We start from the raw sequence: 23902 nt of genomic DNA on the forward strand, positions 1-23902 counted from the left end.
TTTTAGTATCCCTGAAGCTCACCTGAATATTGCTGCCTGTCTCATTAAATCAACACAAACGGCTCAGTGAGACCCACAGCACAAGTTTCTCCTGGCCACAGCTCCCAGCCCTGGATGACTAGCAACCCCCAATGTGAAATGATGGACTAGAGGAGGTAGAGAAACCTCCGGCCACAGCCTTTAGCTACATTTTATATACAAGCAACCAGCCAGACCCTACTTTCTAACACAAGTCTCAATTTAACAGTAGACCCCCAGAGATGTAACAAAAAATCCTTGTCATATAGGAGGCAGATAGGAAAGAATTGGATGGATATCAGACTCCGCTCGTGGGGTGATTCTGCCGTGTGAATGATTCAGAAGTAGCTCAGTACAGCCGTGAGTACCACTGATTCCCAAACCTGGCTGGATATGGGCGTCGTCTGAGAATTATTTAAAAATACAGATGTCTAGGCCCAGCCGCCAAGTAAAACACAATATAGGTTAAAGGGGTATAATGGGGAATTCTGGGTTAAGTACAATTTCTCCTGTTTGGAGAGGGTTTTAAAGCTTGTGCTCTGAAGCCATTGTGCCTTTACAGATACATCAACACAGTGATTAGTTCATTATTGGGCTTCTTTGTTTTAATAATTGTTTTGTTACACAATAGCTTATAATTGCTTAATATTTTATACAAGATTACAAGATGCTTAATTATATGTAGTTGGTTCGTACTAAGGGGTTCAATATGTGGAGATTAAAGTAAGCAAGCTAAAAAACAAAAGCAAACATAAATCATGGTTGTATTTAAATAGGGGCCCTAAAGCAGAAATCTTTAAGGGGAATCATTTTCCTCAGTGATAATTATAAATGGATATCCATTTTAAATGGGTTCCCAGGTGGCACTAGGGGTAGAGAATCCACCTGCCAATGAAGGAGATGCAAGAGATGAAAGTTCGGTCCCTGGGGGTTGGGAAGATCCCCTGAAGAAGGAACTGGCAACCCACTCAAGTATTCTTGCCTGGAGAATTCCATGCCCAGAGAAGCCAGGTGGGCTACAGTCCATAGGGCCAGAAACAGTCAGGCATGGCTGAGCAACTAAGCCCATCCATTTAAAAAATTGTTAATATCCTCCATTCTGCATCTCAGGAATGGCGTAGATAGTATAAATAACCCCAGGGCAAAAACAGACTGACTTAGGTCATCTTTACATGTGTCTCACACCAATGAAAAATTACTTATGGGACAGTGTTAATAGCCATCTGACCTTCACGTGACTCTTAAAAAATCAAGTATAGTATAGGAAAATGCAGGGAAATCTAACAGAAAAAATACTAGACCACATAACCAACAAGGACCTACTATAACACAGAGAACTCTGCTCAGAGTTGAGGGGCAGCCTGGCTGGGAGAGGAGTTTGGGGGAGAATGGATATGTGTATGGCTGAGTCCCTTTGCTAGCCACTATCACAATATTGTTAATTGGCTATATTCTAATATAAAATAAAAATGTAAAATACTAGACCATGAACAAGTATTATATACAGTGGTTCTGTCACTGGCCCATGTGACTAGAGGCAAATCACTTTCCTGAGGGTGCATGTCCATGTTTCCCTCTGTAAATAATCAAGTTTTAAATCACTAAGCACCTTAAATTCCCTTCAAGTGGGATAATGCTATGTTGTTTTAAATATTATATTTAAATGTTAAAATAACCTAGCTCTACACCAAGTAATTCATGACCTTGAACAAGCCACTTCACCTCCTGACCTTGGGTTATTTCTCTCTACTTTCAGGCATTAAAGAACAGGGTACACCTCAGAGAGCCTAGTCAAATAGATCAGTACTTTGACAAGTCAACACTGTTGTTACTTCATGACTTTAATATGATTTGAATAAGCAAATTTCATATTTGCCCCTGATTCTAATCTTGCACTAGAATGGCAAAAAGAAGTTCATCTGTTACCATGCTAATGATTTTGTTTGGCTGTAAATAAGCCCAAGTGAAAAACTGAAGCTTAAGGATTAAGTGACTTGCCGAAGGCTACACAGAAATGTGATTAAACGTCTGTGCCTTCCATTTTTGGTTTACAAGATGAATGCTGTCTTGAGTATATGTACCCCCCAGAAGATTCCCATGCTCCCTTAAACCCAATGACATTAAACAAAAATACAAGTCCTTAGCATGGTAAGGGAGAATTCATGACTTGGCTTCTACCTTCTATTTTCCATCATCGCCAGCCATACACTGTCCACCGTAACCTTCTATCCCAGCCTACCTTTGTGGAGAGTCCACTCAGTGTCTGGAATACACTCTCCCTCCCTTTCCCATGAGTAGCCCCTATGTTCACTTCTAGGTTCAGTTCAAATGTCACTTCCTTTATTAATTTCCTGATTCATTCCCTGGCCCCTCTGCCCATCTGGGTTAGGCACCTTCTCTCTTGCCTTGACCTTTGGGAATATACATATTGTAATACTCAGAAACTATATTATACTCATGTGCTCACTGTTCTAACCCTTTCTCTAGACTATGAGCTCCTTGGTGTTTCACTTCTGTCCACCCAGTGCCCAGCTCAGGCATCACTCTGCTGGACATTCATTAAATCTCCAAAGAAGGGACAGAGACCAGCATCTGTTAAGACCTAAAGTCAGCATCTGGCGTTAATTCTGTTTCCTCCCACCCTGCCTCTTTCCTTCCACTGTTTGCAGCCCTCATTAGACACTGGACACTCTTATTATGTCCAACGCTTAGACCCACAACATAATGAATGACCTAGTACTGCCCGGTCCAGGGTAGTATTTGCCAACCACATGTGCATATCTACACTTAAATTAATTAAAATCAAACATTTAGTTACTTAGTCACTGTAACCACTCTGGCTAGTGGATACCATATTTGAACACACAGATGTGAACCTTTTCCATCACTGCAGAAAGTTCAGTGCTGGCTTAGGGCCCCAGGACACATCCCTCCCATCCCAGAAGAGCTGGTGAAGATGACACTGGAATGGACCAATTTAGTCCTGAGAAAAGATACTGGCAACCTATTAATAATTTATGTGTACATGAAGGATAAAAGCGGGAAAGCTGCTTCTTAGAAACATTTTTATTAATGTTAAATCTATACACAGAAAGAGATGGGAAAGATAACTTCTGAAGCTGTTTTCACTCGCTGATAATTGAAATGTAAGTTTTATTGTATTTATAAGCCTAGCTGCCTTGCTTCTTAACAATCTTTTTTAGACTCTGGGAAGATTATAGGCCATAATTAAAGGATTTCAGTTTTCCTATTTAGCCTAGCTCTGTAAGGAAATTTTAAGTCAATTAATGGTGATTTTTAAAATGAGGATTTAGGAAAATCTCTTATCTCCAGGAACGCTGAGAACCTCACCTCCCCCGCCCCACAGTAGTTTAACATTTTGTACAGTTCTTATCTGTTCTGTTACTTCACTTGTCTTATCGATAGGATTCTGAACACCACAAATTTGGAACCAATTAAATGGTTTCCTTAGAATGTATGTGAATTGTATTTATATGAGATATAATTATAAAGATTTCTCAGTAAAAGATAAAGGAATATTTATCTCAGCAATTTGATTTTTTTTCCTGAGATGAAGCTGACTTGACTACTTATTTTTTCTTGGCCTTTTGGCATAACTTCCATGAATGTTACTACAAATAAACATGATACATGCACTCTGCATTTATTTTGAGCTAAAGGATACATACTGGTTGATGCCTGTGTTGGTTACAAACAAGGGAACCATAGTGGAGAGGAGCTGTGTCTCCCTTTCTCCTGAAATAGCATGCTGGGTCAGGTTAAATACAAATACATCCCTTGATTATGATGATAGCAGGATGAAATTCACACAATGGTGGAAACTCAACAGTATTACAGTTTGCATGGGGCAAAGGAGGTCTTCTAGTTTTAAAGACAATATATATAAAAGCCTCAACAATACAATAATGAAGAACAATTGTTTCTTTGTGACCAGACCCTTATTTCTCAGCAGCCTGTAGCCCTTAGCCCTGACCTTGCAAGGATAGAAGGGTATAAAAGTAGTGTGTGTCCATCATGCTGTTGCCTATTTCTGGGAGACACCTGGGAGGGAGCGTACCTATCTGTGGGAGGAAAATGTGGAGGAAATTGTGTGCTTTATTGTTGTGCCTCTTTTCTTTTTCTTGTCCTATAGGAAGTGGTTTCAGATGAAAGGCATCAAGGTGGACAACTCCTGGAAGAACCAAAGTTGCTGCATTTCAAAGGGAATACTTTCAGTCTTCAGATCTCTGTCCTTGATATCCCCCCATTCCTCTGGAGAATTAAACCATTCACTGCCTGCCAGGTACTGGCCAAGTGGGTTTCCAATAGAAATAGCTTTGCTTTAACCAGCAGGCATATCACACACCCTAGTAAGGGTGCTCCTGACTTTCCTCCTCCTTTAAAACTATGGATTTCGTTTCAGAACTGTCACAGATGTGTAACTGTTTGGACTACACCCAGGGAAACCTATTGTCATAAATCCATGGATTCCTAATAGGTGGGGGGAAAGGTGCTTGCATATCAGTAATATGACATTTATCCTCTCTCCTGTTTAAATCGCCACTCAGGATAGGTTGGAGACAGTCATCTAACAACTTAGAGCAAGATTTCTTTGTGGGTTTGTTTTAATTCATACCAGTTCATTATGAGACACTGTTTTAATCCTGTTCACCTATAGAATGAACTGGATATTAGGGAGAAACCTTTTAAGGGTGATCATTTTGAGTTGTAGAGAGCTCTGGCCAGGCAGGTGGGATCAAGAGATTTTGTCCTAAATAGATGAAATGCTTGCTGCCAAATGAATTGAGCAAGATGGGAAGAAGAAATCACAAATTGAGAAACAAAGAAATATTAATGCCTCTTAGAATATTTTTATGTAAAAGTATTTATGTGTCAACACTCACATACCTCATTATTAGAGACTTAAAAAAATTTCAGGATGACTTGAGAGTCTCTTTGGATCATGTTAAGGAATTTTTGAATAATTGCTTAGCATGAAAAGATACCATCTCGTGACCTTGTCACTGAATTCTATAAAAATTTTCAGTGATAAGCAGTGTCATCAGAAGCAGCCAACTGGTCAACCATTGTTTCTTAAGCCAGAGTCATCTGGGCTTCAAGAGACAGGACATTTCCTTAACTCTGGAGCTTCTGAGAGACTGATACTGATCTGGACTCACAGGAGGCTTTCACACTTCTCTGTTCTGCCCATCAACATAACCTGCAGAGCCCTGTGGGGTTTTTTTAACCTTTCTATCTTTACAGCATTCATTTTTTTAAAAAAAAAACATGCACAAGATATACTAGCTTGTCAGAATGGAAATAAGTCAAATCTCAAAGAGAAAAACCTTGACCATGCCATGAGAGAAGAAAGTTGCACCATCACTGCTTTCTACTTCCAACATTCAGAATTTTCTAATCAAATAAAGCCATATTTTTCTGTTTACTTTTCAGACCTGTATTTACCTCAGGAGCTGCCCACTCTGTATAGTTTTAGTGCATTCAAACAAGTATCTCTCTCAGGGCCCTGAAAAGTTTTTTTGGATATTTAACATATTTTCTTATGGAGAGAGGTTTTCTATGAATAAATGTATTATTTATGATGTTCTAGACCTAGATGTCTCTGTTTCCCAGAAAGCAGTATTCAAAGTTTGCAGTCCAAATTGAACTTCAGGGTATTGTTAAAACACTCCTGATAGTCATGCAAATTCCTCTGTTTTAATCTTTATTTAAGGGCATTGCTTCCCTGGTTCTAATGCAAGTGACTCAGTCCAAAGTAACTATGAAGTTTAATGCTTGCAGATAAAAAAAAAAAATCAGATAAAGAATCATAACCTCTCAGGAACACTTAAACAACAATTCCAACACCAGGGATTCCAGTGAGAGCCTCAGGTAGAAAAGACTTGGAGGAGGCTAATGCCTGTTCCCCGGAGGATTCAACAGGGCCAGCCAAAGCCAAAGGGCCCTGGCTGGCAAGGAAACCCAACAAGCTTTACTGTCAGGATGGGTTGGATTGCATAGAGGTTGTGAACATGTATAAATATTTGACTTCTGTAATTGAGCATAATTTGAAAGAGTCTTGGAAGGCTGAAAAACAATTTAACTTTCTCTGCATCAGGCGGCTTGCCACTGAGGTTTCATTTCCACTTCATTTTTCTTTTCCACAAATGGCTTTCTGCCCTATTCTTCCTTTCTTTTCACCACCCTACCACCAATTTCTTTACTCCCGTGATCACTGAACTCCCCCAGTATGTGTGACTACATATTGTGCTTGTCATAATGGCCAGGTTGTGTCTGCTCCAGGTATCAGATGCATACACTTTGGGGAGGCTTTGGGTTCAGCCTGCTTGAACCTCATGGAGAGAGCATCGTGTGTGCTGACAAACTGGGTGTGGATAGTAGAGAATGGCTTTTGATTTGGCTTAGTGGACAAGAACTCACAGAGCTCTACTGCAGAGACAGAAAACCCCACTACTGCTGACGTCACTTACAGGTCTCTCCTTCACCTGGTAAATGTCCCCATCATCTTCCAAGTCAGTGGATGGAAGGGTTAGAGTTATTGGTATTCCCAGTATCCCCGTCTTCTTATTCCTCTCTCCCTTTAACTTCAAAGCAGCAATCTAGGAATTGACGTTTTCCAATTGGTACCCGAAGCTGACTCTCTAAGAAACCTTCCTTTTTTCTTTCCAATCTGGGCAAGGTGGAATTTCCCAGGAAGGGTGGTATCCAGTGCATAAAACATTAATAGCTGCCCTATGAGACACCAACTAAGAAAGATTCTTAGAATGATGTAAGGTCTGGGTTAGGTTTAGAGCCACGTGATGAGAGCCTAGCTATAGGAGGATCAACTAGATTTTAAATCTTGCTGGTTTCGATTCTGGAGGATGACAGTTTATGAAATGCTAGGGTACAAACCTTATTGCTTATGAAACAAGGTAGGATGGGTGAAAGGGAGGGGCAGGTGAGGTTACAGGAGTTCTTAAGAGACCTGGTTACCATAGCACCCACTAACCTTGATTCAAAGAAAGCAAGGGCCCCACAATGCTAGTCCTTCCAAAATAAACAATTATTCATAAGACTCTACCACAACAAGTGATATGCTGTTGTCCCCTTAGAAGACCCAACAACCTTTGTCTGCATGGAAGTAACTCTGCTCTCAGTAGGTTACTGGGGCCTGAGAGCTACTGAATCATCATATCCCCTCTTCTTTGCTGACTGTGGGGGTAGAGAAGCTGTAAAAATATTGTAAAGCTGAATCTAATAAAATATTAATTGATTTTTTAAATCCTACAGAACACCAAGCCAGGCTGTCACCTCCGTAGTATGAAAGCAGCTGTCTTACAGCATGCTGTGTATCTTGGAGAACCCAGTGTCTGTCTCCTGCTAGGATACGATTTACATTCTCTCCATCTGCTAGGAGACTAATTATAATGGGACTCAAAAAGAAAACATTTCCGGAATTCTTTAAACACCCATAACTTTGCTACACTTTGTCCTCTAATATTACTTTCCCCAGAATTCCTCTCAGCTCAATGAGCATCTTGGTGTTTTGTTGTGTATTTTTTTGGGGGGGGGGGGTGGGTGGCGGGGGAGGAGAATAAATGAAAGCAAAGATGATTGCCCTGGAAACACACTAATCGCAGTGCTTTTATTATTTTTAAATGTTTTGTTGAGCACCGTTGGCAGCTGCTACTCAAGTCAACAACAACAAAAATATTCTTTTGACACAGTCTTAAAATCAGATTTTTTAAATGTTTTGATGGTGTGCAGTGCAATGGAAAGAAAAGCAAGAGGCATTTTTGTTTGTTTGTTTGCCAATTCTCGTGTCTTTCTGCAAGAAAAGATTATGTCTGCACTGGGTTCTTCCAGTGTTCTCAGGAGGAAATACACAAAATTTAGCAAGCGACACCACTTTTCAACACATCATCAGTGCCATCCATTTTTTTTCCTTTTTTTTAACGTAGGTAGTATTACCAAAGATTCAAAGCCACTGCAGGAAATGTAGGTTTGTTGAAGAGCTGGACCTTGAATTCAGCTCTATCTTGTTCTGAAGTCCAAACATTTATATTACACTGTAATGACTCAAAATTTCAGTTTTAGAAATCAAAGACCTCTGTAGTTAGCGTAGTTAGGCAAAAACACCTTATTTAGGCAAAAGAATCAATGAACCATGGAGCCCTCTGTTATACTTATTTTCACTGAAGGGGATGATATTGAGTGAGTATAAAAATGTAACATATATTCACCACCATGCATTAAATAGACAGACAGTGGGAAGCTGCAACTGTACTCTAGTAAATTTTAAAAATGCACTGGTCTGGAGAAGAGTGCATTTCAGGGCTAGAAGATTGAGGCTGGACAGAGGGAGGATGGGGTGAGAGGACAGAAGCCCTTGAAGGCCTGGCAGGGGGCTGTGTTGACGACGGCAGGCATCCTGGGGCCATTCTGGTTCCCCAGGCAGAGGGATCATGTGATGAAAGCAGAGCGTCCAGGTGATGTGGTGACACCAGTGATTCCATTCATGATTACAGGCTCTTCCCTGAAAAATACCAGTCAACTGCGTTCTGCTTCTTCCCCAGTCAAGCCCCAGTCCTCTCATTAATTCTGTGTCGTAGAGACAAGAGACGGGAGGCTTGGTGAGCGGGCTACTCCAGTTAGCTATGATGAGACCAGAGAAGAGAGGCTCATACATGGAGACAGAAAAATTGGGGAATGACAGTGAGAGAGATGGTGATAATCCGTTCATAAAAGGTAGACTTGGGACTGCCCTGGTGGTCCAGTGGTCAAGACGCCACACTCCCAAGGCAGGGGGCATGGATTCAGTTCCTGGTCAGGGAATAGTCCACATGCTGCATGGTGTCCCCTCCCCACCCCACCCCCAAAAAATGGTAGACTCGTTTGAGAAAGGAAAGGCCAACTAAAATTATTTGTATTGATTGGGGTATAATGTCATAATGAAATAAAAGCCAGGGCTCCAGCTGCTAGAGTCCTCCAGAGAAATGGCAATTGGGCGTACATGAGCAGATGAGGATTTGAAGAGCTCAGTCGATGGAGAGAGAAGAGCTAAGGCTGAGATAGGAAGTCAGAGTTAACCCTGGTTTACTGAACCGGGACGCAGCATGAGTCAGATTAGACAGCAAGGAGAAATGGTGGACAGTGTATAGCATAGAAGTATCTGGGATAGAATTTGGTGCAGGTGGACAGTCATTTTAGAGTGTTTTAGGGAATGACTTCCTCTCAAGTTTGCTGGCAGGCCCACCAATCAGGCTTCCCTGGTGGCTCAGAGGGTAAAGGGTCTGCCTGCAATGCCGGAGACCGGGGTTCGATCCCTGGGTTGGGAAGATCCCCTGGAGAAGCAAATGGCAACCCACTCCAGTACTCTTGCGTGGAAAATCCCATGGACTGAGAAGCCTGGAGGGCTCCAGTCCATGGGGTCACAAAGAGTCGGACACGACTGAGCAACTTCACTTTCATCACCAATCAGCAGTGCCCTCCACTGCTAAGAGGGAAAGAGAAGAAGAGCTCATAAGTAAGTCTCTGTTTAGGAAGAAAGTGGGAAAAAGGTACCATTCACTGGTGCTGCTGTCTTGCTGGTATATGAGCAAGCTATGCCCCAGCCATGGGTTTCCTTGGTGACCATTAGCTTCATGCTTCTCCCAGCATTTGCCCTGGACAGCAGCCTCTCTGTGGGAACCCACTAGTGAAGCTTCCAGCATACCCAGCTCATCTTAGTTTCTCAAAAGACTACTTACAACCCAGTGGTGTTTCATTAGAGAATGGTTTGGGTCAAGAAAAAAATATTTTAATCAAGGGATTGCTGTGCTTATAGAACCTTTGGAAAACCGGGGGGAGTCAAGGTCAGAGAAAGCCCCCAGAGATATGAGGAAATCAGCAAGTTCCGTGATTTTGGGAAACCACCACAGCTGTGAAGCAGATGGTTCTCAGAAGCCCCTGCAAACCTCACATATGCAATCAGCTGAACCCTTGAGGTTTGCTTGCTGGGACCAGAGGAACAGAAACCATTTCTGCTCCTTCCCTTCCAAGTTTAAAACAAGTATTTCTCATTGGCAGAATGGAAATGTGAACTCCACGCTGGCGAGGGCTGTGAAATGTAGTTTTCAGGCTTCTAGTTCTTTCTATGCAGGGGAACACTGAGGATGGGTGAGAGTTGCCTTCTTCCTAATAGCCCACATTCTGCACAGAGATAAAGTCAGTGAATGGCTGCAGTGTCAACATATAGACCTCCTCTGAGTCCTTAGTCCATTGCCTTTCCCTTGGTTCAAGTTTAAGAACAAATGAAACAACACCCTTGCATCCCTTGCTGGGATGTGTGGTAGGGGTTAATGCCTGATTTCTTTCCCTTGTGTTTCCCAAAACTGGCTCTCCTGTACGCAAGTCTTCAACAATCTAAACTCCATCTCTGCCTGCTGATCCCCTGCAGCCAGTACTCAGAAATCAGGATCTTTGAGACTTCCTGCAGAGAAAAATGAGGAAACCTGCAAGTGTATAGCTTGAAGCTCAGGGATAACCAGGGAACTCTTGGTTCTTTAAAGTGGGTAAATTGAATTCTAAACATGGCTCGTAGTCTTGCAATACCTGCTGACACCATCACCAGTCACATTTCAGAGAATCAAAGTTCCAGACTTGATCCATCTTTTGCCACCTTTCAGCATCAGAATTGGAGAAAATTGCGTTTGTAGCAACGGGTAAAGAGCAAATGAATGAGTCAAGGAAAAGAGAAAGAAGTGAGATGCAGATTACTATAGGCTGGGAATATGAGGTCATTGCCAAGAACCACAGCCTGATTCCAGTGAGAGGGAAAGACTTTCTGGTAGATGGAAGAATATCAGTGACTGACCTCCACTTCACATAAACATAAACCCACATGCCCAAGACAGTTGGTGGCTAGCACTGGCTGGTCATGGGGAAAAGGAGAATGTAGGTTTAATAACTACCCCCCCACCCTCATTTAGTGAAATGGCTTTTGCCACTCAATTTTAAGTCCCTTTAACATGGAGAGCAGACCTAAATTCTTACTATTCCTTTACTGTTTATCTAGTACAATGTCTGGTTATTAGAAGGCATTGTACATATAACCGTAGAGTGGATGAATTGAGTGAATGAGGAATTGACAAACTAGATTGTTCTGGGCTAACCTGTTGTGTTTGGTCTCTCTCTAGTGTGTGTGTGTGTGTGTGTGTGATCCTGCAGTAGGTATAATTTTTATGCTGGATACATAGCAATGTTATGGTTATACAGTTCAGCATGAGGCTGTGGTATGGGCATAAGTTCTGGCCAGTCACTTCTTCATCATTTTCATGTGCATGAGATGATAACAGCCTACCCTGGGCTTAGGTAGCAAAGAGCAGGCGTCTACTAGGAATCCTCCCATAGGAGTCTTCTAAAGAATCTTTCTGTCGTGGAAAAACATGCTGATTAACTTTTGATGGTCTTTCTCCTTGTGTGTGTCACCAAGTGAAATCTGAGTTCTTGCAGCATGGTTTTGGAATTCGAATGTTATCAATTGGAATTGACATTAATTACTTTTGTGCTGCCTGGCATATGCTAGGACATTATTTCTGCAACAATTCCACCAGAGTCGCTCAGGCAATTATCTCTGCTGCCATCACCGTCATCATGGTCATCCTAATTACTGTGATTAGGTCTGTCCTGCGCTCTGCTCATCTCAGCTGGGCTCGGCACACCCCAGCCCGCTCCTCTCCCCTCTGTCTCCCCCGCAGGAAGTCCCATTCTCCCGCGTGTGGTGCAGTAACCGGCAGCCCCTGCACTGTGCCTTCTCCCTGGAGCGCTACACGCCCACCACCACCCAGCTGTCCTGCAAAATCTGCATCCGGCAGCTCAAAGGCCATGAACAGATCCTCCAAGTGCAGACGTCAATCCTCGAGGTGAGTCCTTGGTCTCCAGGTCACCTGACCTTGTTTCTAAAGCCCATTAAGAGTTATATACCTATCTTAGTTGTGCTATATGTATAGCATGAAAGAGATTCAAAACACACTCACTCTCTTAACCCTCATTACTGATAACAGCAAAATCAACTTTTTCGCAGGCTGAAGATTTGAAATGGACCTGGAAACGTAACCAATCAGAGCGTAGGCTCTGCGGAGGGACCTTTGGGAAAGGAACTGGTCCAGGGCGTTTTATACACAAAACCACAACCAATCGAACAGTTCATGGTAGATCTGGAATCAGCTGAGCTTCATTGTTGAATTGAGACACATACCGTAAAAAAACACAAGGTCACCACTGGGCTGCTTTTCTGCCAGTTCTGACGAGTTTCCAGAAGTCAGTTTCCCGCTCTGTGTTATTTCATCTTCAAGGCTTTGTTTCCTTACTGTCTTAACAATTTTTTGATACCCTCCAGGATCAGGGTTCTACACATCCCCATCTCCATGAAGCCCAGATTTCATCAGTACAATAAGAGATAGGATGGATAATAATCTCTCTCTCCAAAGTAAGGGCATAGTGCAAAAAGGGATAAGACCTTGTCCAAGGTCACATGACTACTCAAGGGCAGAGTTAGAATGGAGTCAGAGGAGAAGTCACTCGGGAACGTGCACGCTGCCATGGCTTTGATTGGCCCTAGTGACTGAATGACTCCATGGCTCTGAGCTTCAGCTTATCGAGTAGACTCTGGCCTTTCCTCCTGAATGGTTATTTCAGCAGGGGAGAGTAGCTGAGGGTCGGAATCAGGGGAGCTGATGATGCCTTATTTAGCAATTTCAAGGCAATCCCTGGCTAGTTTAGAAACACACACACACACTGTTTTGTTCATCTTAGAACATGTACGTGTATATATACATATGGGCTTCCCTCGTGGCTGTGTTAAACAGTCCACCTGCCAATGCAGGAGATGCAGGCTCAATCCCTGGGGTCAGAAAGATCCCCTGGAGAAAGGAAATGGCAACCTGCTCCAGTATTCTTGCCTGGGAAACCCCATGGACAGAGGAGCCTGGTGAGCTACTGTCCAGGGGATTGCAGAGTCAGACAGGACTTAGTGACTAAACATCAACATATATACATACATACACTTACACTTTTGTGTTTGCATATAGAAATAAGACATTCATTCGTTCACACTTAGCAGAAGGTTTAACACCTTTTGTATCCATACCACTCAATTTCAGGCTTTGATTTTTCTCAAAACATGTAGTCTCCATAGCATCACCACTTCTCTCCATTCTCACTGCACTTCATTGTTTATGCAAAATGAGCGTTGCCAATTCCCCCAAATAGTTTTCTCTGAAGTGCAGATGGTTTTCCAAAGGAGTGTGCCTCAAAATTGATAGCTGTCTTAACTGACATGTTTCTACCGTATTTGCATTCGTTATTGCCAATTAGCATTATGCGCTAAGGTAGTCCTGATCGGAAAGGTAGATGCAGAAACCTCAGGCAAGATATATTTAGAGTCTCTCCTTTTTTGAACAGTCATGGCATTTTTAACACAATACCTTTCAAAGTGAAATACAAATCGTATGGGAGTTAGTTGTAAAATAAAAAGCAAATCTGAGAAGAGCTGCATTTCAGAATGAAAAGTTAAAAGGCAGGACATAAAGTTGCCACTGATGAAAATTTCCATAAATATCTGTTAACATGTCAGCAAAAGAATTCCAGGTTTAAAAGGTTTTTTACTTTCTAAGGCACCCAGATACTGAAAATCAGTTTCTGCTATTACAAGATGTTTGTGTAAAAGGAATGTAATAAGGTTGATACTACATCCTGGTACCTTTGCATCTTGCTTAAATAAACTCTAAAAGTTCACGGAGAGAAAATGAGCTAATAAACTTAATCTTCTTGACTCTACAGTTCTGATGCTTCACAAAGTTTACCGTCACTTTGGAAAGCCTTAAAGAACATGACATCACCATCTTTCTTGATAAAAGGAGGCAAAAGTATAAGAATAATATTTAGATATTCAGTGTTGGACTACAGCTATCTGATTTGTAGGCTGCTGCACTTTAGAAGTTTTATTAACTTGTTTGATCCTATAAGGATCATTTCATTAATAGCTTTAAGTGTCCCTGCTGAATTTTGGCCCAGTTCATCCCCATTTCTTTCTACCAAACTATTTCTTAGGCAGGTCTCACTGACCATCATTTTCAATGTCAGAAGAAAATTAATTTTTAAAACCCACTATATGTCAGGTCCTATTTCATATGCTTTCATGTAAAAGCATCAGAATTCTGTAGGTTAGTATTATACCATCACAATTTAAAACAATCTCAAGGAAGTCGGCCTTCTTATCCAAGATCATAGAGCGAACTGGATGAGTAGCCAGAGTTCCCAGCTGAGACACTTGACTTTAATATCAAAGTCTGGCTTTCTATTCAATACTACATCTGGATCCCAATCAAGGGGGTCTAATTTCTTAGTCCTAACCACGGGCCTTGTCCAGAATACAAGCCCTCTCTTTAAGGGCTCAGGCAGTAGTGACAAACATCACAACATCAGCATTTTTCCCTAAGTCTGAAAGTAGATGAAAATTAGAAAATTCTTTCCTCGAGACTGAAAAAGAATGAAATGCACCTGTTTGTTTGTTGGGCTGGAATTAAGTATTCATTCTGCTGATCTTCAGGAACAGAATTGATTCCCTACATAGAGGTCTGTTTGCCAAAGGATGTCTTGACTGAATGATCACTCAAGGTCCTTCCAACCCTGGGAACTGTCTCATTGCTGGGAAAACACACATCTGGTGGTATATCTGGGCTTAAAAAACATCTTCTCCCTAAAAATGACTTGGTTTTTATGGTAGATGGTTCAAAGAAAACAGTTCTGAGAAAGCTGGGAATACTTGGAGAGAGGTTGGATATATTCAAGACATGGGTCTATATCAATCAGTGAGGCAACAATAATAGATAAATTATTAAAATGCATCATATTTCATGGTCACTACACTAATGCAGAAAGATTCTGTGTTAGGTGGTTTTAATAAGTTAGTAATAGGCTATCATTGATTAATAATAATAATAGAACTAAAACTTTGAAGCTTCCAACAGATGTCTTTGAAATATGTACTTAAATATCCACTCCCCCCAAAAAAATTCCCACATATCTAGGCTCAGAGCTCCTCCTTCCTACCCTAATTTACAATGGAACCATGAGCGATAAAAGATACATATATATGTGTGTGTGTGTGTACATGTGTGTATGTGTGTATATATATGTATATATAAACATTGATTTTAAATTAATTAATGCAGTGAGCATCTTCATTGAAGGCATTTGGTTCTTTCTACTCAGCCCCACATCCATCATGTCACTTCATGCCTCTTATCTAAATGGCTTTCCAAATATAATCATTCATATCACTCAAATTTAAAAAGTATTTCAGTGATTAAGGTAATATATCTTTTCTGTTCTTTAGAGTGGCCATTATTATGTCAGTCTTTAGAAGCAGGTTGGTTCTCCTTAAATTAACCCAACTAAATTACCTAGTGATGATCACTAATTGATACTCAATAAAGCAACAGTATTGCCGATCTAAGAACTGGTGTGTGCTGTGTGTGCTTAGACACTCAGTCGTGTCTGACTCTCTGCAATCCGGTGGACTGTAGCCTGCCAGGCTCCTCTGTCCATGGGGATTCTCCAGGCAAGAATACTGGAGTGGGTTGCCATGCCCTCCTCCAGGGCATCTTCCTGACCCAGGGATCGAACCCAGGTTTCCCACATTGCAGGTGGATTCTTTACCCTCTGAGCCACCAGGGAAGCCCCGTGGACTGAAGCGAAATAATTTTGCTAATATTGAACAGAAGGGAAGACTCCCCAAGTCATTTATTTCCTCATTCCTTATTAATGTAACAATATTAAAGAATCTATCTTTTGGTAGAAACAACTTAAAATGGGAATCTTGCATGTTAAAATTTTCCCTTCAAGCAATGCTCTTATCTTTCTTGCAAAAGTGGTGGGGGATGATTTGTCTGTTACAGAGTCGACAGAATATTTGGAATTCCTCCCTGATTTACAGCTCCTGCATTAACCAGGTAGCAGCAGCTTATCTCTTATGTGCAGAGCATGAAAATCTACTGTTCCTCTGCATATTTAATTTAAACCATCAGAAGATGTGATGCAGCCACCGGATTCTTCTTAGCTGGCCCAGATGTCTTTTAGAATGCATCATAAATGTTATGTAAAGTATCATCCTTACACTTGGGAAATATTTACATTTCGAAACTTTGAGGGACACGGGGGCCCATTTATTAAAGTGTACTAAGCAGAAAAAAACACTTATTTTTAGAAGTCTCATGTAATATTTTATTCACCCTCAAATCATACCACTCTGTCCATTTTTTTCTGAAGACTTTATGCATTGAGGTGGTCTTTCTTCTGCCAACAGGAAAGACAGAGCTTGATTGAGTTTGTCCAAACATAGATGCCATGAGGGCATCTGTCTCTTGTCATTTTCTGGCATGGATACCCAGTTCCATTGACAAGCCACCTTTTCACATGTTATCACTCTTTAGTGCCATTTTTACAGTGACAACTACCACATTATCTTATGTAGAATTCCTTTTATTCTCCCTCTGGTTTTTACTATTCATTTTAAGGACATTTTCCTGCCTTAAGTCAGGAAATATTTAAAGAAACTACTCCCACTTGATTTGCATTATTAAACACCAAAAGAAATTTTACATACCATGATAAAAAATGATATATCTTACAACCTGTTTTATGCAGTAAGAAGTCTGAGGTAGTTTATGTTATAAACAACTTATATCAGAAAGGAACTGGCTACTCTGCCAGAAATAAGCACTTATCCAGTGAATTTCTGTTCATTCAACAGCTGCCCATCTTTCAAGGTCAACTCAAATGCCTCCTCCATGAAGTCCTCCTACTCTTTTTTTAATCTTTATTTTTTAAATCTTTTAATTTAAACATTCTATTTTATATTGGAGTATAGCCAATTAACAATGTTGTGATGGTTTCAGGTGAACAGAGAAGGGACTCAGGCATACATATATCCATTCTCCCCTAAACTCCCCTCCCATCCAGGCTGCCACATCACGTTGAGCAGAGTTCCCTGTGCTATACAATAGGTCCTTATTGGTTATCCATTTTAAATATCGCAGTGTGTACATGTCCATCCCAAACTCCCTAACTATCTCTTCCCCCCATTCTTCCCCCTAGCAACCATAAATTCATTCTCTGAGTCTCTTTTCTGTTCTGTAAATAAGTTCCTAAAGTCCTACTTTTAATTCTTGAAGTATAATGCTAATATCACTCAGAGCATTTTTCTGAACCACTCTGCCCTGTGGGTTCCTGGTAGATGTTTTGATGCAGGGTGGTGTAGTGAAGTAAATCCTGGTAAAGGTGTTAAGGTATCAGAATTCTAGTTTCAGATCTGGTACCATCTATCTGGGTGACTTCTACCAAAGTTTATAACCTCTGTGGAGTCTATTAAAAAAATGCCAGAAGACTGATTAGGAAATTGAGCCTGAGGGAAGTCCTATAGCACCCAAGGTCACTGAGCTAGAAAATGGAAATTTGTACTCCAAAGCAAGACCTTTTTGACTCTGAAAACCACACTTTTTCTGTTCATGCTAACTCAAAAACTGGAAGAATTTGGATTAGCATTGTTCTATAATAGTCCAGGGATTAAAACTAAAACCAGTAAGTAGAATCTGTTGAATCTGGCAACATGTATTTTTAATTTCCAAGATCCAGATATAGTATGTCGCATTTTTCAGATGTATTTGACCATGGGACTGCTCTTTCTTAGAACATCTTCTGAGATGCCCTGTGGGAATGCTGGGTTAAGGCACTGGATTCCAAAACACAGCCCCCCAAAGGTTACTGTCCGAAATGGTTACAGAAGAACAACAAAAAAAAATGATCATTCTTTAATAAGACCTTTGCATGAACAAGTTTCCTCAATTAGCAGATTTTTGAAGATATAAAACTCCCCAAGTCTGAAGTCATATAGCTGGGTGAGCCTGGACACCAGCAGGGAAGTGCTGCCGTGTCTGTGGTGTCCACAGTAGGAAGATGTGTAAGGGTCAGAAAAAGCGTCAGGGGGAGGTCACGGGGCAGTTCAGGAAGGGCATGAAAGGACAGCCCAAGCTGACAAGTTCCTAATGCAAAGGAGAGTTTCTTGGGGTTTAAACAGTGCTAACTAGCCCCTTTACCCAACCTCAGATTTGTGTTTTCATTTCCCTTTGTGTTAGTTTTCTTTCATTGCATAACAAATTACCACACATTTATCAGAAGAAAAAAAAAAACACCCATTTATTGCCTAACATTTTTTGTAGGGCAGAAGTCTAGGCATGGCTTAACTGGTTTCTCTGATCAGGATCTCACAAGGCTGAGGTCAAGGTAGTGGTGGGAACATATTCTCATCTAGAGCTTAGAGGGTTTTTTCTAAGTTTATTAGGGTTGTTGACAAATTCAGGTCCTTTGGGCTGTAGGACTGAAGTCCCCCTTTTCTCGCTGGCTGTTAGACAGGGTTCAATCACAGCTCCTAGGGAACACTAGCCACATATCCCCAGCCCCAACTCCCAACCATAGGAAGTTCACAGCATGGCTGTTTGCTTTCTTCCAAGCCACCAGGAGAGATACCTTCCAGATAAGAGCTGTATCTTTTCTCTCTTCAGGGCTACTTGATTAGGTCAGGTCCACCCAGGAAAATCTCTTAGTCAATTCGCAATCAACTGATTAGGGACGTTAGTCATATCTGAAGAATTCCCTTTGTCTTGTAATCCATCATAATCATGGGAGTGATTCAAAATACTTTTCAGGCCTTAAAATTCTGTTAGTCCATATAAAACTTTCAGCAACTATGCCAATGTGATGGATAGATGTGTAATGTCACATTGGATATGATGAACTAACTGCCGTGATGCACTGAAATAGCAACTCCTCCCTGGACAGGTCTAAGTCAGAAGAGTGGGCGTTCCTGCAAGCGGGAGCTCTGCAGCCTGGACCACTCCACCAGCTAATGCACATCTCGTCACTGACTCATGGCTGCCTCCTATTTTACCAAAGCAATTTCGTTCTGAAACAAGACCAAAATATTTACTATAGAATCACACGTTAGGATTGGGAGAAACGCAAACTTGAAAATGATCAACATACAATCAGTTCCCCTTTGTAGCTTTCCTGACATGTGGCTTCCCAGCCAGCTCCTTTGATCAGCCCATTCTTTGACTCTCAGAAGGTCTCCTTACAATGAACTGAAATCTGTCACTGGGTACCTTCTTCCGACTGATTCTAGATTTTTTTTTTTTTTTACATTGAGAATATTTTTAAAAATCTAATTCTGCTCTCAGCTAAGACCTCCTTGGATATAGGAAGCTGAAGGTTGTGACTCCCCTGAGTGGAAGAGGCTGCTGTAAATCACCAGTCAACGATTTACTAAGCTACTAGAGACATTATTTACTATGTTAGAAGAGAGAGAGAGCTTGTCCATATATTTTATAGACTCCATCACAATGGGCAAGCATTTTTTGCATGTGTGTTAACACAGCTTTTCTCAAAAAAACAAGAGTGTTGGTCAGTAATGCTGCTACTTAGCTCTGATCCTGTTTTCTTTGTTTTGTTTAATAGAGTGAAAGAGAGACCATCACTTTCTTTGCACAAGAGGACAGCACTTTTCCTGCACAGACTGGCCCCAAAGCCTTCAAAATTCCCTACTCCATCAGACAGCGGATTTGTGCTACATTTGACACCCCCAATGCTAAAGGCAAGGACTGGCAGATGTTAGCACAGAAAAACAGCATCAACAGGTAATGGGGGGCAGTGCTAAAAGAGGATTTTACTAAATGAGCTTGAAAAATGGAATGGGTTGGGTATATCCATGTAGTTTCCAGGCCCTGATATCTGTATGGATTTCTCTGGCCATATTTCATGTGACGCCTGGCCAAGGAAGTGGGAGAAGAGCAAAAATATGACAAGTATGTGTGACCTTTCCTGCCACCACACTCCACCTTTGGGGATTATCATGGGAAAGTCTTACTTTTGTTCTTATCCCATCTACAAGTTCGCTAACTGGGCCGCCATAATGGGGGTTTAGACTGTGTCATCTTGGTACTGCTGAGGGATCTCAGAGTCTTGAAAAGAAACAGAAAAGCAGGTTTCTCACACCTCCTCTCCCCGCTAGGGTAACCTTAAGCATTATTTAACTCCTAATAAGGATATCTCAGGCTTCCCTGGAGGCTCAGTGGTAAAGAATCTGCCTGCCAATGCAGGAGACCCGAGTTCAATCCCTGGGGTCAGGAAGATCCCCTGGAGAAGGAAATGGCAATCCACTCCAGTATTCTTGTCTGGGAAATCCCATGGACAGAGGAGCCTGGCAGGCTGCGTCCATGGGTTGCAAAAGAGTCAGGCGTGACTTAGCAACTAAGCAATAACAAAGGATATGCTCAGCCTGAAGAACTGGGTGCCTGAATATAAAAAGGGATGTCTGAGATGATACTTACCAGGTCTGAAGGCAGAGGGCTTTAAAACAAGCAAAAGATTACGTAGGCCCCACCTGTGAGTCTGCTGCTTAAACCAACCATTAATCGTTACTGTGCTAATGTTGTGGTTGAGTTGAAAGCAGACTACAGAGCTTCATTAATGGACTGTCTTACTTGATGAGAAAAAGCAGGGGTGAGTCTATTCAGAGCAACACTGATGAGGCGGCAGCTTTGGGCTCAGCTTGAGGAATGGTAGGGAAAAGGCATTGACGAGTTGCATATCCTGTCTCGCAGGCCCCAGAATGAAAAGAGAACAAGTTTTGCCAGCGCCATTTGTTTTCCCATTCCTTTGTTTCCCTCCCCGCACCAACTTTGGAGACAAAGCCTTATTTTTCTCACTGTTTGGCTTACTCTGTCATTTCCATTTTTTGTTCTTTGTTTTTACAGACATCTCACCTGCCTCTCTCTTCTCTGAAAGGCAGGTAGATGTCTGCCAAGAAGGGATAGAGGGCCATTCCCTGTTTCAAAGGGATCCAGAATCCAAGAATGAAGGGGCCAACTAGAGAGCAGTCAGAGAGGAAAGTCAAGAGAAAACGGAATTGACAGAGACAGGCCCGAAAAGAGCATATTCTTAAAAAGGCAGATATTGAAAATGAGAGAATACAAAAATGCATGCATGTACAGGAGAAAAAAAAATTAGGTTGAATTTTTCCCAGCAACTTTGATAAAGGATGAGATGTGTCATGTATAACTCATGAACACCATGACTATGACAGTTTCACTTTCTGATCAACATGGGGACAAGAATGAAAAACTTACCCAGAGAATAGAATGTGGTCTAAAAAAAGAGAAAGGAACTTTGGGCAGGGACTCAAACATTCTGTATAGCAATCCTGGTTCCACAGCTAATACAAGTCTGCCCCCACCCATCACTGACCACCCCTATAATACTTTTTCTACAGATGCAATTCATAGAATTCAAACGACATTAACTTCTCTAACCCATTCTGGCAATAAGAGTTTATGATTTTTAATTCACCATTTACAAGAAAATAATTGCCACAAAATATCTACATGCCCATGGATGCTATCATTAATTTGCTAAATGAGCGCATGCATGTCCCTGCCTTGTTCATTTTTTTCTCCACTTAAGAGTAAACACATGAGAACTACAAGGACTTCCTCCAGAGTCATCAGTTTCTGACCTTGTACAGCAGGGAAAATGCATCTCAAACAGGGAGACTAAGGTGGACATCCTTTTGTGTCTGGGCTATAATGAGCAGTAAACAGCTACATGGCCACGCTGCCCCCTCCAATGTCAGGGTCAAAACACAAGAACATTTGATGTGCCAATTTGTTTTTGTTTGCTTCTGTTTCTCCTTGAAACCCCTTCTCTAGGAAAGCCTAAATGTCCTTAACATCCAAAATTCAAACAACCTACTCTATGGAAACTCTCTAACATAGTTTCAAGAAAACCTCAATTTTCAGTCAATTTTAGTAAGTAAGTGTTAGTCATTCAGTCATGTCCAACTCTTTGCAACCCCACAGACCATATAACACACCAGGCTCTTGTTGCCATGGAATTCTCTAGGCAAGAATACTGGAGTGGGTTGCCATTTCCTTCTCCAGCAGATCTTCCCTACCCAGGGATCAAAACCAGGTCTCCTGCATTGCAGGTGGATTCTTTACCGCCATCTGAGTCTCTAGGGAAGCCTGAATATATATATGTACATGTGTGTGTGTGTATATATATGTGTGTGTGAATATATTTGTATGTGTGTATATATACACACACATATGTGCACACATGTATATACACATGTATACACACACACACATATATCTTCTCCAGCATGGGAAGAAACATGTGACAGAGGTGAAGGATATTTTCAGATGTCATTTTTTATAACTTCTTATTGCATAATCTGAAATCACTGATCTTGTTCTCTTAGGGTTACAATAGAGTCCTTATTACATTACATAATCATCAGTTGCTAGTGTGATCATTAATGTGTGTTAAAACACAGAAATCTGACATTGTCGACATGCCAATATTATTGGGTAAGAAAGCTGTTCCGTAGCTTGAGATTTCATCAGCCCTGGTATCACAAAAGATGATCACAGAGTCACTCTTCTATTAGGGAATTCGCCTACCTCTATCTTGTGACAGCATCTTGACCTGACTCTCCCCTTCCTTTCAATTTCCAAAAGTGAAAAGCGAGTAAAGCAACAGCCCTCAAACCATAAAGCAAGCATTTCAAACGGAGTGGAGAGAAACAGTGGCTGTTATCACGTTGCCAGTGAAAACATTCTCCTTTTGGTAAATGCAAATGTCACTGATGATAATTTGCCTTTTTGTCAAACAAGTGTCTACTTAGATCTGAATAGGAAAGAAGGTACATGAACTAGTAAGTTAAAGGCTTAGACTGTGAGACATGTCGGTGGGGGTGGGGAGGGGCGTGCTGAAAGACAGCAACACAGGTGGCCTTGCAACTTGCCTGGCATTTAGATCACGATAAATAAAGCCACACAGCCTAGCAAAGAATGTCATAGTTAACAGCTGCCATTACAGATTCTGTGAGCAAACTATTACTCAGAGTCCATACTTACTGCATTTTCAGAGCTGAGGTTGCGCTTTTATTCCACAAATCCAGCTGCAATAATTCCCCACTTAAGTGCTCTTGGCCATAGCTGATTGGTAGGTGGGTGGGACTAATAAAGAATTGATCACATAGGAGTAGAGGGTAGGGACCTTTGCTGAGAACTCAACAAATTAAGTAATATCAGAAACTAACGGCTTCAGCTAGAAAGACTCACCCATATTTAAATTTCCATAGCATTTTGTATTTTTATGATATAGTTAGATATGATATGATACAGTTAGATATTTTTATGATACAGTTAGATATACCTAGATAGTGCTATCTACTTCTGGGAAAATCAAGAAATTTGCCCTGAATGAATGACACGAACTTCTTCTTTAGATAGTATCCTGTGCTGTGCTTAGTCGTTCAGTCATGTCCGACTCTGCAACCCCATGGACTGTAGCCCGCCAGGCTCCTCTATCCATGAGGGTTCTCGAGGCGAGAATACTGGAGTGGGTTGCCATGCCTTTCTCCAGGAGATTTTCCCAACCCAGGGATTGAACCAGGGTCTCCCGCATTGCAGGTGGGTTCTTTACCAGCTGAGCTACCAGGGAAGCCCTTGGATAGTATACTTGACCTTAAAATCTTGCCTAATAGAATTGATATGAATAAGCATCAAAGGATTTTGAAAGTTGGTCTCAAAAGAGAATTTGGCTGATACTATGGAAGATTCCTGTCTTTCAGCTCAGTACCTGAAATTCTACTATTAGGTCATTCTTTAAGACTTCATGATGATCATATTCCAGAAACCCTTGTGAAAACACAGCAGCTTGACCAAGTTGCTATGGGAACAGATGCTGGATAAAGTGCATGAGATACAAAGGGTGAGGA

General features: G+C 41.4%; 1 protein-coding gene across 4 annotated transcripts in view; it reads left to right on the plus strand.

Annotated features, from left to right (window-relative positions):
• Window positions 1-23902, plus strand: part of UNC5D (unc-5 netrin receptor D) — a 603713-nt gene that overhangs the window by 564770 nt on the left and 15041 nt on the right. For all 4 annotated transcript variants that reach the window (XM_043454535.1, XM_043454537.1, XM_043454536.1 and 1 more), the window contains 3 exons: window positions 4172-4321; window positions 11760-11924; window positions 19576-19754. In XM_043454535.1, coding sequence (XP_043310470.1) covers window positions 4172-4321; window positions 11760-11924; window positions 19576-19754 — 494 coding nt within the window. The remainder of the gene's footprint in view (window positions 1-4171; window positions 4322-11759; window positions 11925-19575; window positions 19755-23902) is intronic.

This window comes from Cervus canadensis, chromosome 31 (genome assembly GCF_019320065.1).
Source record: "Cervus canadensis isolate Bull #8, Minnesota chromosome 31, ASM1932006v1, whole genome shotgun sequence".
In the NCBI taxonomy this organism is placed as follows: domain Eukaryota; kingdom Metazoa; phylum Chordata; class Mammalia; order Artiodactyla; family Cervidae; genus Cervus; species Cervus canadensis.